This window comes from Perissodus microlepis, chromosome 16 (genome assembly GCF_051167445.1).
Source record: "Perissodus microlepis isolate ML-2025 ecotype Zambia chromosome 16, ASM5116744v1, whole genome shotgun sequence".
NCBI classification, from domain to species: Eukaryota; Metazoa; Chordata; class Actinopteri; order Cichliformes; family Cichlidae; genus Perissodus; species Perissodus microlepis.
In genome coordinates, this window is record NC_140476.1 from 9,664,155 (window position 1) to 9,678,799 (window position 14,645).

A 14,645-nucleotide genomic window follows, 5' to 3' on the forward strand; every position below is an offset into this window, starting at 1 on the left:
TTAATTCATCCACTTCTCACATTAAAATAAATATCATCTTCAAGTTTTTCTGTATAACAAACAGCTTACAACCTTTCAGCTTATCTAAAATAGATCAGCCTTTATGGAAAACTGAACTGCTTAATGTTCTGTTTACTTTTAGATTTTGATTAATACATGTTCCAATGAAAACAACATAATGGGGTTGGCAGTGGAGCACCGAAGCCTGCCAAATACAGCTCATTAAAAATGATACGAGGGTGAAATCTAAAGCTAATGTCCGAAGCAGTTTACGACTTATTTGTGAGACTCATAACAAACAGTAGTTATAAACAATTCAGTTATATATACACAAGCATAAACTTTGATTTTATAGAACTGTTAAGAAATGCTCTAACAACAGCAGTCTATGGAGTCATTATTTTATTAGTAAGTAGACAAAATATATACATGGAAGCAGGTGTGTAGATATCCTCTACCCAGCTTATTATATACATCAAGTGCAAAATAAATCAAACAATGTGATCCACCTACATTTACTATACTGACAGTACATGTTTAGGATAGCTGGTCTAGTACTATTGCTTCAAGGTTGTTGTTGAAGATAACTTTACCGTTGGACTCTACACTACAGTCTGGGTGCCGAAGCATCTCCAGGACACCAGCTCTGAGCTCAGGTGAAGCTGTGTTACTGAAATCCAGCACCTCAGTGAGAAAATCAAGAAGCAGCTCTCCCTTCTCATCCCCTTCAGTGAAACACTCGGTGATATCCATCTGAGATGGCAGCTCATAGCTCTGGTAACGCACTCCGTTGGAGTCCAGGAAGCTTTTGATGTCTCCAGTGGTCACACACTGACTTATGTCGGGTTGACACAGCTGTGCTCTGTAGGTCCGCCATAGCTTCCCCCAACCACTCTTGCCTGGAACAGATGAAAAAGAGGCTATATTACAACAATGACAATTTGACAAGCAGGTGTTTAGCACGGTCACCATCCTAATTTCTGTCTAGAATTGGCCAGAAACTGAATCATACTTGACTGAATAAGTATAAATGAATAATGACTTGCTGGTGGTACAATGCGGGGAGAATTCATCCTCATATGCATCAGAGCAATTTTTTCACCATGGAGATGCTTACATGGATCACGTTGCTATATCGCAGCTCAGCTATTTAATAAATTCAGAGGGAAGAAGAAAAAGCTTTAGCTCCTTCAGGATTACACTCAGAGCCTTGTTTACTTTCCCTGTTTAAGGTTTTTGTCTTGAAGTTAAAAGCTGCATTTTTATGCATCTACACATTCACGGATTCACATACCAGGAGCAAAGCAGATGACACGAACCTCAGCATACACTGAAGATGTCGAGGAGATTTCGGGGAGATCGGTGTGTGCTAGCAAACTGTCTCTTTTGTTGTCTGTAATATTTATGGACTCATTAGTGCTGACATGGGGAAAAAGGTCAGACTAATATCAAGGCATATTTTTTTTTTAAATGAAGGACTGGCTGTGAAGAATCTCATTTGGGTTGAGACTGGTTTTGGGCAGCATGGCAGCATGAGATGTCTGAGAGCAGGTGTCTTAGTAAATTGAGTTTTGGCCACTCTTGGTTTTCGCAGCAATAAATTTGAACATTTTTACTGAATTAAGTGAAAATAAATAAGTTAAAACAGCAGTATAACTACTGCTCTATATTCTGAAGTGATGTGCGTGTACTATATATCAACTGAATGCTGGAAAAGGTTTGGTTGTTTCTGTAAGATGCTGTTTTAAACCTTTCATCTCCAAATGTATTGCATGTATAAGCAGTATGTTCGTTAGCTATTTGCACCATAATTAAATCGCCCACATGAGAGAAAGAAAATATCCACTTACCAGACACTAGAATTATGAGAAGCTTCCCATTTTTACCAAGAAGACTCTGGAAGAATCTGACAGTTGCTTCGGGATCCTTCACGTAGTATAGCATCTGTCGATTTCACCACAGATAATGAGCTACTAACTGCATTCACAGAATGCCTAATTATAACGCTGTGCCAGCCAGTTGTTCTAATTGGATTTATTGCTGCCATTTGCCAGAAATGAATGTAACCCAGCTGTGTAAAAAAACACAGGGTATGCTCATCAACACCGACCTGTATCATGTGAATGAAGTCCACCTTCTTGGTGGCCTTTTCGGCTTTCCAGTGTTCCTCAAACTCAGAGGCAGTCATCGTGTTCCAGTTGAACTTGATGTAATCTAAATCTGGTTTCTGTGACACTAAAACTGCAGACAGATAATTACTTAGTTATTTATTACAAGTTAACACCGAAATAAAGCTGGCATGAAATTTTACAGCTTAGAGTGGCTGATTTTTTTTCAGGCCACAACGGAGCTGACACTTGTCACAATGATAAGAACATTTGGGTAATTTGCACCCCCCCTCTAAAAACAACGCACTTGTTTTGCATCACACTTCATTAAAAACAATGGAGACCACTTGGCACAACCACACAAAGACCTTTGAGAATGATCACAACGCATTGAAATTAAAATGTTACAGTGTGTTTGAAACTCTTTGCTGTTCGTGCATCCACCACTGACTTCCAGCATAACAGGTATTCAACTTATAGTAAGTTCATGGATTCATTTACATGAGCTAATTGCATCTGCAGTTGTAGGCTGGTAGGTCTTTTGTGGGTGGAATGCTGCTTCTCCAACAGAAAATAGGAGGTTCATTTACTCTATCAATATGTCTCTGAGCAAAGTTTAAATGTCATACATTTTATTTTATTTCTCTACGTCGACATTGCAATCCCCTTGAAATTAACCTTTCAATCATTCAAAGAGTTTTTTTTTTTCTTACATATCATATTGCTATTTCTTACACACCCAGTCATCTGAGGGGTAAAGGCCATGAAGTACACCTCCAGGAGAATAGTCCTAATTGTTTCAAAACCAATTACCAATCACATTCCACCAAATTCATAGTCAATAAGAAAGTCTGGAAATCCTCTGCAAAGCAGATCATTCGGCAAATTAGACCATCCAGCCTATAACATGATAAGATCGCCCATCCCTTCCTGTAGAGGCTTACACTTCATGTCGTATCATTTGTAAAAACGCAGCATGTGTCTGCTATCTTGGGGATACTTAAACACCTTTTTTCCTTTGAACTGCAGCTCTAAGGTGACAATTATGATCAGTTCCACAAATAACAAAAGATTTCAACATGCTTTAAAACATTTTTTTAAACAGCAAAGGTGTCTCTCATTAGATAGTAAGTTGAACAATGGAAAGAACCAGCAACAAAAATCAACAATGAGGAACCAGCGAGTCCCTGCTTTATGCATTATTTTTAATCAGATATCGTGTCTATAGGAGTTTTGTGTGAGTAACTGGTTGTAGCTTTAATGTATGCAAGGATCCTGGCCAGACAGCAGCAGACTTGAAACTCGTAACGATTCAGTGTTTTACTCAAAGATGCTTTAGTCGGGTTCATTCTTACAGACATTAAGGCTAAACTCTACAGTGCCACTGGTGGTTAAAGGACTATTTCCTGCTAATATATGAACCGGTGAAGATGCTTAAGATGCTGTTTTTCACCAATAAAAATATAATAATATCCTTTTTTGCTTGTAAATAAATACTGAACCCCATTTTGGACAGCTGAGAATACAATGATTCATTTTGTGTTGTGTGAGAGAAGTGTGTGCCTGCAAAGACTGTACCTTTGTAGTTATATAGCTGCTGGCGGCTAGGCTCCACCACCTCGTTATCCACCGTCACCCCTGGGTGCTTCTTATGGAGCTCAGAGAGCATCTCTAGGTCAATCTCACCTAAAGGCACAGGCACACTTTTTATTTGGAAGACAAAGTTGCAAACACAAATTTGACCCCAGTTCCCAAACTGCTAAAAATAACTGAAAATAAAATTTCCACTTTTAGCCAAACAGATCAACATCAGTTGAAATGGTGCAGGAAGCAGCTAACAGCATGTTTCAGTTTTGCAGAAAATCATACATTTTCTGTTGCAGTAATTACAGAAGTGAAAAAAAAATGTAATTCAATACCATGAGAGATAGTTATCACAGCGATACCTTTTCAGTATCACGTAACCAGGGATTTGGCTCTAATTCTAACTGAAGGTGACAGGTTGCCATGTACAAAGGAGCTCATCTGGACACGTGTTAAATCTTTTAGATTGAATTATATCTTTCAGGGGAGTTTCCAGTCATTCTAATGTATTTTGCAGCCGAAAAGAGAATCCGTAATGCTCCAATATGATTCTGACATGACAGCTCAGTAAATTAAAAGGATTGGCGGAGACATAACCAAAGGGTAACAGCTCTCTGGGGGCATGTACTGGGTTTGCTCAGGAAAAATATTAACCTTGCGGTATCACGGGCACTGAAAACAATGTGCAGTAAAGCTACAGAACAGCGAGGTCATGCTATCTGGCCTGGGTTGAAGATTAATCTCACAAACTGGACAGATGTCTACAAACTGCTGGCAGTGATAATAAGGGCAAAGTTTTGTTGTTTTTTTCCTGTTGCAACCATAAATGAAAAAACTGCAGCAACAGCAGTAACAGACGGCTTACGCAATGTCTTGTCACTTTCGATGCTGCGCAGGTCGTGCTGCTTTTTAACGCGTCGCATTTAGACCAGTGGTAAAAGAATTTTCTTACCAGCTCCACTTCCAACTCCAATGACATTCAGATGTGACTTTCCATCTCCAATGCTGAGGAGAGAGCAGATAAAACACTTCAGAAAGGTTCACATCCTCCAACCTGTGACATGTGGGTCACATTTTTGGGCTTGTAACTGTCAGTTCTCCCTGACACTTGGGCATGTGAGATGTTCTGAAGTAGCGACTGAAGAATCTACAGATACCCAGGCTTTGATTATTGCTGTGGCATGTTCTGTCACTCACTGTATGATTTTTAATAACACCTTTTTAATTTACTCATGAGTCACATCTTTCCAGATTCCTCTCTGATCTGTTTTTTAGACCTGCACAGAAGAGGAGAGGGTCTGTTTTTCTGCTGCATGTCAATTGCCTCCTACAGCTTATATCAACAGAAAATAACACAGGAAGAGATGGAATTTCCACAGTAATCAGTTATTGTCTTTTACAATCATGCACATATTGTTTGGCTGATTAATCTAGCATGTACACTTGTGTAGGCAGTTATTTGATTCTGTGAGTGAAACGGTACTTACATATTCCGCTTTGGGCTGTAGTGTAGTCCTAATCACTCAGCAATTCTGACTGCTTTCAGCAGTATTAAGCAGAGCACATGTTGACTGATTGACACAGCTTAGTCGCTAAATGGTCTCTGTGCTTCAGATCTTCCTTTTCACACTGTATTTTGTCACCTCTCGACATATTCCAAATCGGTCTGATGGTATGAGTGGCTGATGTTTATACAAGAGGCCCAACATTTAAACTAACCACGGGTGAAATGAATAATATTGATCATCTCGTTAAACTGTAATTATCTAGGGTCCAGGCATTTATGTGTATGTTTTTTAAACCTATATCACCGATCTAAACATTGCTCAACTGGTCAGGAATGCCATACAGAACATAACAGAGACCCTAAAGTGGTTGCCCAGCCTTCAAACTCCCTATTTGCATAATCCATAAGGTGCAACAGAAGAATCCAGTCCAAGAAGGCTCCACAGATTAGCTGTAATTGCTAATTAATTGTAATTGAGCGCAATTGCTCATAGGGCAATCATAGAGATCCATGCACAGAGATGTGTGTAGAAATGTGTCTTTGACACACGGGTTACTACACAATATTGTAGTTCGATGGTTTTAGTGTTGTGGCTCATTCTTAATGATATTTGAAAGGTTTCAAAATGACTTCATAGACTTTGCATAATTAAGTAAAATAAGAAACGACACACAAAATATAAACTTTATAATGCCTGATTGTATTTTTTTCAATTGACTCACGTCTAATAAGATTACAATAAATGGTTGCCACCCAATTCCCACTTACTTTTAACCCTGACTAATGTTGACACTACCATGCATCTAGTCTAAGGAGCTTGGAAAGAAAGCAATTTTCTTCAAAAGAAACTTAAAGAAGTCCAGACTACCGTGGCTTAGATGAAGTCTACCATGACCTAGATGACTGAGAACCTACACAGACATATCAAGTGTTAAAGTTAATTAGCTGTTCTTAAGGGTTTTCCATCCATCGGTCCATTTCCTTTTACTTATCCAATTTGGGATTGCAGTTTTGGGCTAAATCCAGATCACCCAGAGAGCACCCATGAGGATACAGGGAGAATATACACAATCTACACAACCGGCTGGTGGATTTGAACCCAGGACTTTCTTGCTGTCAGGAGATGATGCTAACCACCACAACACCAGACATGAGTTAACTTTTTATTCAATTATTTTACCCAATCTGCCCTAATCTACATCTCAAATTACCATATTAAAAGGAGCTGAGGTTAAAGGTTATTAACGCCTCCTGACTTATGGTACTCTAGTTTATCAGCTTCATTTTTAAATCATATGTTTAATACAGTTAAACCTTACTGTATCAGGTTTTTAAGGCTTGCACCAAAGTTTCAGAGTTTTGACAGTAAAGGATTGCTTAGCTTTAAATACTGCTTTGATTCTCAGATTCAGCTGTAGTATAATGCATTCCATGTTGAATGGTATGGTCGTGCAGAGTTGCTCAAAGCTGTGTGTGGTAGATTACCTGGCCAGTATATCTGGCAGTTTATTGCGGATGAAGTCCCGCATACACTGGTGTTCAGACGAGCGCTCCAAAAAAAGCTGGAAGGATTTCTGGTATCGGTCATCATCATTAACCAAACTCTTGAGGGAAGATGCCATGGCTCACAATCTGCCAAAAAAGAAAAAAAAAAGTATTATTTCAAGTGAGCATTAACATGCTTGCTGTCATATACAAGCAATGACCTGCCATGACGTGTTACTCAAACACTGTTAACAATGACACATCTGGACCATTTTTGCTTTTTATTCCTGAAAAATAAGTTTTCTTACATTGAACTTCACCTAAGTCAACATCTCCAAAAGCTTTCCTGTATTTATTCTTCACTTCAGCTCCCATTGTACTTATCTATAGGAATACTAAAGCTGAGCATGCATCCATGACTACCAGATCTTAGCAGTCATTACAGAGCAGCCTGTGTATTTAGAGAAATGGCTTAAAAGTGAGAACACAGATTCTGAGCCACTGCTCTCCAACGGATATGTTTCTTTTATTTTCCCAACACATCCCACTTTCCAGCAGCAAGAGCTGCTTGATGTTGGGTGCCCACTATTGGCTTGTGATCAGACACTTATGTAAATCTGAAACCAATGACCAATCCAGGAACTAAGACAAAGAAAAGAAAAACCTAAATATATGACATGCCACCTACTATAAATGTGAATTTTCTAATTTATTCATTTTTTGAGAGACCGTCCTAAAAATACCAGACCATGATATGTTTCTAGTACTTAGGTTTAACAATAACATTTGAAATCATGAATCACTTTCATATGTCCATTTATCTACTTTCTTAAATGCAGCAGATGCTGACATTTACACTGAGCTCAGCTAACATAGCAATAGTTAATCCAGTCTACCTACACTGTTTGATCAATAACTGGTCAAGGGTCTTTAATCAACCCTGAAACAACACAAGTATTGAAACAGACAGCCAACAATAGCCGAAATCATGTTTTAACAACAGTCTGTTGTCAACTTACATGTAACTGAATCAATGTTGAACACTGCTGTTGAGTCCTACTCCCTTTTGCACCACTGATCAATATTAGAGCAGCAGTAACATCACTACCAAAGGTCCACAGGACCTTAGTGGTATTTCAGCTAATATTTAATACAGCACACTACAAGGAATACTTCAAAATATTAGCACAATTATAACATTTATCCTGGCTGTAGATAAAGGATAAATATATTAAACCGTACAATTTAACATTAGGCTCTATCTAACATGTAAATAACAGACAACTTCACATCAGTTAAAGCAGTTTATTTACTTTATTATCATCAGGGTTGGTTTAAAATTTGGTTTGTCAATTTACTCCTACATTTTCATCCAGACTCCCTTCACACCGTCTTGACCGTAGCTGTGAACTGCCTGGGTAAAGCAGACTTCACACTGCCACATTGACCAACTGATGAGTTAGACCATCTGGAAAAGAAAACACCAAAGCAAAATATTTATAAAAAATGAATAAAAATATGATAAAAATATGAAAGGAACACACTTTGTTCTGATTTGGGCTTAACTTTCTCCTAATTCACCCTAGCTAGCATTATTCTACCAGGTACAGTAACAGGCTGACTTCAGTATCTGATCACTGTGACGGTCACAAATCTTTGTCACAGTAACAATGAACATAACACATAACTGGTAAAAAATACATTTTACACAAATATTAGACAAATAACTGAATGCTTACCTGATGCATTTACAGAAGACATCTCTGGGGTTCTCAAATGTTGTCTACCACAGGATCAGCAACATTAATCACTGACTTTTCAACATAATAATGTGGCAGAGGTGAAACCATCTTTAATTTCTTGACCAACTATAAATTGTTGACTTTTCAGCCTCACTGGTCAACTACAAAAAAAACCCTATGAATCAGTCTTATTCCAGTGTCGACACACTGTTTGGCTTCACTGATATCTTAATGCTGATCCAACATTAAATTAACATTCAGATTTGACTCTCGACCACAGCCACGTTTCAGATGAAAAGTCAGTATTTCTTCAGTGTCTTCTTGCGCTTCTAAAGGACCAAATATTCAATGACTGATCCGCAAATCCAGATAAATGTGGGCTGGGATTACCTCTGCGTCACCTGAGGCATGTTCAAACGTGCACCTGTTGCCAATGACAAGTTTTCAAAGCATATAACTAAGTTCCAGGAATAACCAGGAAACCTTCCTTTTCATGGGTGAATTAAAACAACGTTCACAATATAAGGCTTGGCCATCGGTTTCAAATTAAACCACGTAAACGGGTGATGTTAGAAGGACAGTCTGATCAGCAGCCAAGAGTGGCCACCGAGTATCAGGCGGGGAAGTGAATAACTGTGTCGTGGAAATAGACAAAGTGCAGACCATAAGAAAGTGCAAGAGAAGTGAGGACGGGTACATCATCGGCGGCTTTTGGCTCTCGGCGTCTTTGCGGCGGAAACACAACAACGCCACACAAACACGGGAGTCTGCTGCGTCCATCGACGCGTAGGCAGCTGCTAAAACAATTGAAAGCCAGCTGTTGCTCGCTGAACATGTGTCGCAGAGCCAGCTTTGCCATATTTGTTTATGATTTGTTAAACAGCAGGAAGATTGAGCTAAAACACGGCAGTTTTCACTTACATGTGCAGACCTGCTGTCCGGATGTCTGCCCGGCTGGAATAAACCCTCCCACCAGTGTCTCCGCTTGGCTTTATGCAGAGCGAGGTGCAAAGGACACAGGGCGACAGTGCTGTTTGTCAGATTACGTTATAAAAGAAATACAGTGTCGTTATTTTACATTCAAGAAAAAATAGTGTTTAATGTGTTTGGTATGAAACCTGGACACTAAAATGCTTTTTTTTTTTAAACCACAAGAGAAATTTTTACATTTATTCTAATTTCATGACAGTTGTATAACCATGCACTTCCGTGTCAATAATTGTGTTTTTTTTAAACAAATACTTTAGTAAGTTTTGTCTGAGTTGTTATGTAGGACATGATGTAAACCAGAAGGGGGTTCCGTTTAGCATGAAAATGAGGATATATCATTTAATTTGAAGGAAAGGGAATTAAGTAAATGTCAAGTCTTGTTTGTGATTAAGAATTGCCAGACACCGGAATCAGGACTAGAACTCAAATTAGACTGTTGTTATGCCACAGATCCCTTTTAATGTGCTTTAAAAGGGCGTACAGGGGAGGAGGGGAGTGCTGCTGGTCTTAGTGGTCTATAGCTAATAAATATAGGTCCGGTGGTCAGACATACAGCTAGAACAATATTCATTTCATTGCAAGGACTCACATTTGTTTTTTTGTGTTTTTTTTTTTTTTTGGGGGGGGGGAGATCAGCATGTTATTAGTCAGAAAGGTGTTTAAAGCATGTATTGTATAACCACGTATTTGTCCTATAAAATATAATATTCTAATAATAATGGTAATTTATGCACAAGTGTATCCTTAAGTGCAATGCTGTGAGGCCTCAAAGAGGCTGATGTATTACATGGGTTCAAAATGAAAAAGAAATGTCTGGAATGGCACCATCTAGGCAATTAATAACAACTGCATAACTGACTGAGCTAAATTGAGCTGAACAAGATCATTCTTTGGTTTGGTCTTTGGTCTGAGAAGGTGTAGTGATTAGCAGGGGTTAAAGCGGTTCGGAACAATCAGAACAGTTTTCTGGCACTTCCAGTTAAAGAGTAATTAAATCTGATAGGCAGGCTAGTGCATATCACTGTTGAATGACTTAATTTTTTGTGTGCTGCAGCCTGTCGTTGCTTCCAGTGATGCCATGGAGATAACAGCTCAGGAATAAGAAAATTAGATATTGGAGCTATATGCTGAATTATGCTAAATTATGTGTTTGTCTTGCAACACAAATTGAAGTTTCTTTCTACTTTCTGCTATGTACTCTGCCTATCACCCTATGGTGGCTGGGATAGGGATAAGCAGAAGAGACTGGATGAATGGGCTGGTTTTGTGTTACATGAACAGGTTGGATGAAAACATCAGGTTGTTTAGTGTGGGTTATACTGATTAGTTAAAAGTTTACAGTGATGCCTTGTGGTTTTCTGGTTACATCTAGAGTACTGTTACTAGGTTACATCAATTTATCTTTAAGGTGATGGTGCTCATTAGATTCACTCACTGAATTCTACCTTTTGTACAAGCTGGGGTTTGGAATCAGCCATATATCATTTTCCCCACATGCAAAATCTCACTTGAACTCCTGGTCATGAGACTCACGCTATAGCTGGGAAAGAATATACTTTGAAATGAAACTGATGAAAAATATTTGGCCTTGGACAGATTTATAGTTATGCAGATATTGATGAAGCTGATTGGGAATATGCTCAAGTACAGATTGATATGACAAAGAAGAACATGTTTTTGTGGTGTAGTTTATTGCACATTGTGTTGCAGAAAATCTACAATTTATCAGAGTAATTTGACTCTGTTGGATGATTCAATCAGTCTGATTATTTCTTATTAAAGTTTTTGTAAAATGTAAAAAAATAAAATAAAAATTAAAAAAATGGTGGAACAGTCTTTCCCAGCAGGTTCTGTTGCTAGGATCCTCCCAACCCATCCCAACATTTGCAGACCATATTATTACTGTCATTATTAAATGGATGATGAAAGCAGCACTTCACCTGCCACATAGTCTTTGGAAAAATCTTTATTTTAGGCCTTAAAAAGCACCTGTAAACTGTAGCTCTGTCACAAGACAACAAAAATGCCTTTTCATCTCTGGCTTCAAATGAAGAGTGTTTAAATAGGAAAACAAGACAAATGAGTTTAACAAGGCTAAGATCAACACCTTGTCAAGAAAGATTGAAGCACTGACTTGATTTCTAATAAAAGAAATCCTTTTATTAGAAAATAATAAAGAAGCCCTTCTTTATTGTGTCAGTTGAGTCACTTACGTCATTGTGTCACTTACACAACACAAGGATAGGCGTTGTGTAAGCAAGCGTTGTGTAAGTGCACTCGCTAACACAGCTAATATCCTCGGTTCTTTTATCGTCTTGTATTAGTTGGGATCAATTAGTGGAAGTTTAAAAGGCTTGTTTATGAATTCAGGTTGGATAAATGGCACATCTTCAGCACAAGTATAATAACTGTGAGATTAGAAGCGTGTTTATTGTCAGTTTGTTGATTTTTCTTCTTGTGCTGCTGCAGTAGTGAGATGAATGAGATCTAGGATAGAAAGTGCGACATTTATGACGTAATTGTTTAATTTTAGCAGTGATATTTTACAACCTTGGCTCCTCAGCGAGCATCGTGCTGTCACCTACAGACACACATAGCCTAATCACTTTGTTGGTTTGTGTGTCTCAGTTTGCAAATGTCCCAAGAAATCATTGCATTTCACTGGGTTTACTTGACATCATTTACATCTAAACACTGACTGAGGTGAATTTAAATCAGTACTTCATAATTTTTCCAGTGCAGCATAAAAGAAAGTCTTGCATGCTGTTTTTATTTTTTAAAACATTGTGGAAGATTAAAATTTCATCTTGAACTAAATAATGCTGTTAGACGAAAATGAAAAGCACTGACCTTATAACAACAATTTGTCCTTATTTCATAGACTCCATGTGGAAACCAGGATTTTTATTAATTACATAAGCTTGCACCAGCTCATCTTTTTGACCTCACAGTTCTCCGTGTTCCAACTCTGCACTCTAAGATCTCAGTGTGCTGGCTCATGTAATCACCAAAAATGAAAGTCAGAAAATTAGTGGGTGGACTGGCATGAAGTTGTTCTCTTCTCCTTCTTGATTAATTAGATATCCAGCCTGCCTAACTGTCAAATTCAGCACCATATATTTATTAGTCTGTCTCACTTTCTCTGCCTTTCTATCCCTAGAAGCCCCAGCAATACACACAGACACACTATTGTGCATTTTGTGATCTGTGATAAAAGCTTCCTTCAGCTGCTCCCTTGCAACAAGGGGGTTACCACAGCAGGTAGCTCCACATTTTTGATCTGGCAGGGTTTTACGCTGAAAGCTGGATGCCCTTCCAACCCCAAAGGGAATTTGTTTCTCTGGCAGGACTCAACCTTTCACTCGCCAAGTGAACGTGTTAACCACCACACCATCGGAAGCATGCGATGCCAGGTCATAGTTAAAAAGAGCTTCAGCCGCTCATCTCTTCAATCTAGCTTTTAATAGTCCTTTGAGCTAAATAGCAATGTCAGCAATAACATGTTCGCAATGACAACACTGACATTTTTGTGTTCACCATTTCACTTGAATGTGTTACCGTGCAAGGATTTATATATTGGCTCTAAAAAGAAGAAATCTTTAGTTCGCCATTCACTTAGATATAAGTCAAAGTACTGGATAAAATGCACTTTTGAGTTAGGGGAATGTAGAGAAACTTTTTACTTGGTTGTTCATTGAATCATTTGCTTTGACATTAAACACCACACTACAACATAGGGGTAAACTTTAATATAGCCATCGTTAATAAATGGTTAATCAATTGTCAATTTACCTTCAGTTAATAATTATTTGGGAGGCACAACAGCTGAGATCCAGCCTAACACTCACCCTGAGTTGGATATGTGGAAGAAAACAGATAGATGGCTGGATGTTTACTAATTAATAAACAGTTGGTTTATTACACAGTTGCAACTTTACAATGAGCATCCAGATAATGTTCATAGGTGATGTTGATAACTCTTGTTCTAAAGCATAGTGTAGCAGGTAGATGGACACGGAGTGGTACATCTTCATGGGTTAAGTGAAAACATTAACTTTCTGCTGCCACTACATTAAAGCATGGTTGAAAACACACTCGAGACAAATCTATACAATGTAAGAGACTAATTGTTAGTTTCAGTGAAACAGCTGAATCAGGCAGTAGTAGTTTTGGACTAGCTCCAACATCCCCAACCCCTAAACTTACAAACTGAATAACTTAGTGAAGTCAAAGATAGCTGCCCTTGTATTAAGTCTTCAAGAAATGTCATAATTTATCAGCTTCAGCAGCACTGGTGATTAAAACTGACTGTAGAGGAGTCTCATGCAATTAAATCCTGATCCTGATATAAACCTTGATGGGATTATCCTAAAGGCATGGAGAATACTGGTGGTCAAGAGACCTGTAATGAACACGATCTAAATGCAACTGGCTTCTTGTTTCAATGTCTGCTGGCCGACAATTCCTAATACATTCATAAAATCCTAAAAAGACTTTTTTTCCCCTGGAAAAAACATTAACAGACTTATTTTAGAGAGGCTGAACATATCAGAAACTAGATATCTCTAAGAACTGCTTCACTCCTCTGGGCTGCAGATTCTCACATAATACATTAGTAATAAATGATAATAAGCATTATCATGTTTATTATTTTAAAGCATTAAGCACTGATGATGCTAAACATTCATTAAGCTCTGCTCTGCCCTGACAAACTGCGGGATACAGCATTTTATTAGAATCAGCCAGCTTTCATATGATAGACAAATAAAATTAATTAAACTAGCCATTTTCATTCCGCTCACAAGCATCCACTGAAATCTGCAAATATGTCTTGAAAGCTACTAAAATGAGATGAATAGAACATGACAAGATCGGCCCACATCTTTGCTACAGATCAGATGGCCGTGACACAAGCATTTGAATTCAACCTTCTCCTAAACAAAAGTGACAGTCTTAAATAAATGAATTAGATGAGACAAAAGATTTAAACACTGTTTCCTTCGCAACCTGCGTGCATCCTGCGGGACTATCAGACTGGGAATCTGACTGGAGGGCAAGATGAATCTTATCAGCAGCTTATCTATTCTAGGCTTTGCCTCTGAGCCTGTATCAGTAATTAGAATTTATCAGGACTTGAAAGTCAAGGAGCCGATGGAGATCACAGGAGAACAAAAGCATCCCTCAAAAAAATATTTAAAAAGGTGCACCAAAGAGGAAAGAAAGCAGTGC

At 38.3% G+C, this 14,645-nt stretch overlaps 1 protein-coding gene across 3 annotated transcripts; it reads right to left on the minus strand.

The window, feature by feature from the left end:
• Positions 1 to 387: 387 nt before the first annotated feature.
• Positions 388 to 9,446, minus strand: LOC146370402 (histamine N-methyltransferase-like). Of its 3 annotated transcripts, XM_084908296.1 has the most exons (8): positions 9,348 to 9,404; positions 8,049 to 8,152; positions 6,685 to 6,831; positions 4,645 to 4,697; positions 3,687 to 3,794; positions 2,111 to 2,241; positions 1,851 to 1,944; positions 388 to 899 (listed from the first exon to the last, which is right to left on the minus strand). In XM_084908296.1, the coding sequence occupies exons 3-8, from the start codon at positions 6,819 to 6,821 to the stop codon at positions 538 to 540; spliced, it is 885 nt and encodes a 294-aa protein (XP_084764422.1). In that variant the 5' UTR covers positions 6,822 to 6,831; positions 8,049 to 8,152; positions 9,348 to 9,404; the 3' UTR covers positions 388 to 537. The 3 variants fall into 3 exon arrangements, with proteins under 3 accessions (XP_084764422.1, XP_084764421.1, XP_084764423.1); XM_084908295.1 differs by lacking the exon at positions 8,049 to 8,152 and having other exon boundaries at positions 9,348 to 9,446; XM_084908297.1 differs by lacking the exons at positions 8,049 to 8,152; positions 9,348 to 9,404 and adding an exon at positions 6,993 to 7,311.
• Positions 9,447 to 14,645: the final 5,199 nt, after the last annotated feature.

Excerpts from the sequence above, each read along its gene's own strand:
- LOC146370402 (XM_084908295.1), bottom strand. The coding sequence starts at position 6,821 with ATGGCATCTTCCCTCAAGAGTTTGGTTAATGATGATGACCGATACCAG. Across the intron at positions 3,795-4,644 it reads TGGAGTTGGAAGTGGAGCTG|GTGAGATTGACCTAGAGATG; the intron begins GTAAGAAAATTC and ends CTGTGCCTTTAG. Across the intron at positions 1,945-2,110 it reads ACTTCATTCACATGATACAG|ATGCTATACTACGTGAAGGA; the intron begins GTCGGTGTTGAT and ends TGAAATCGACAG.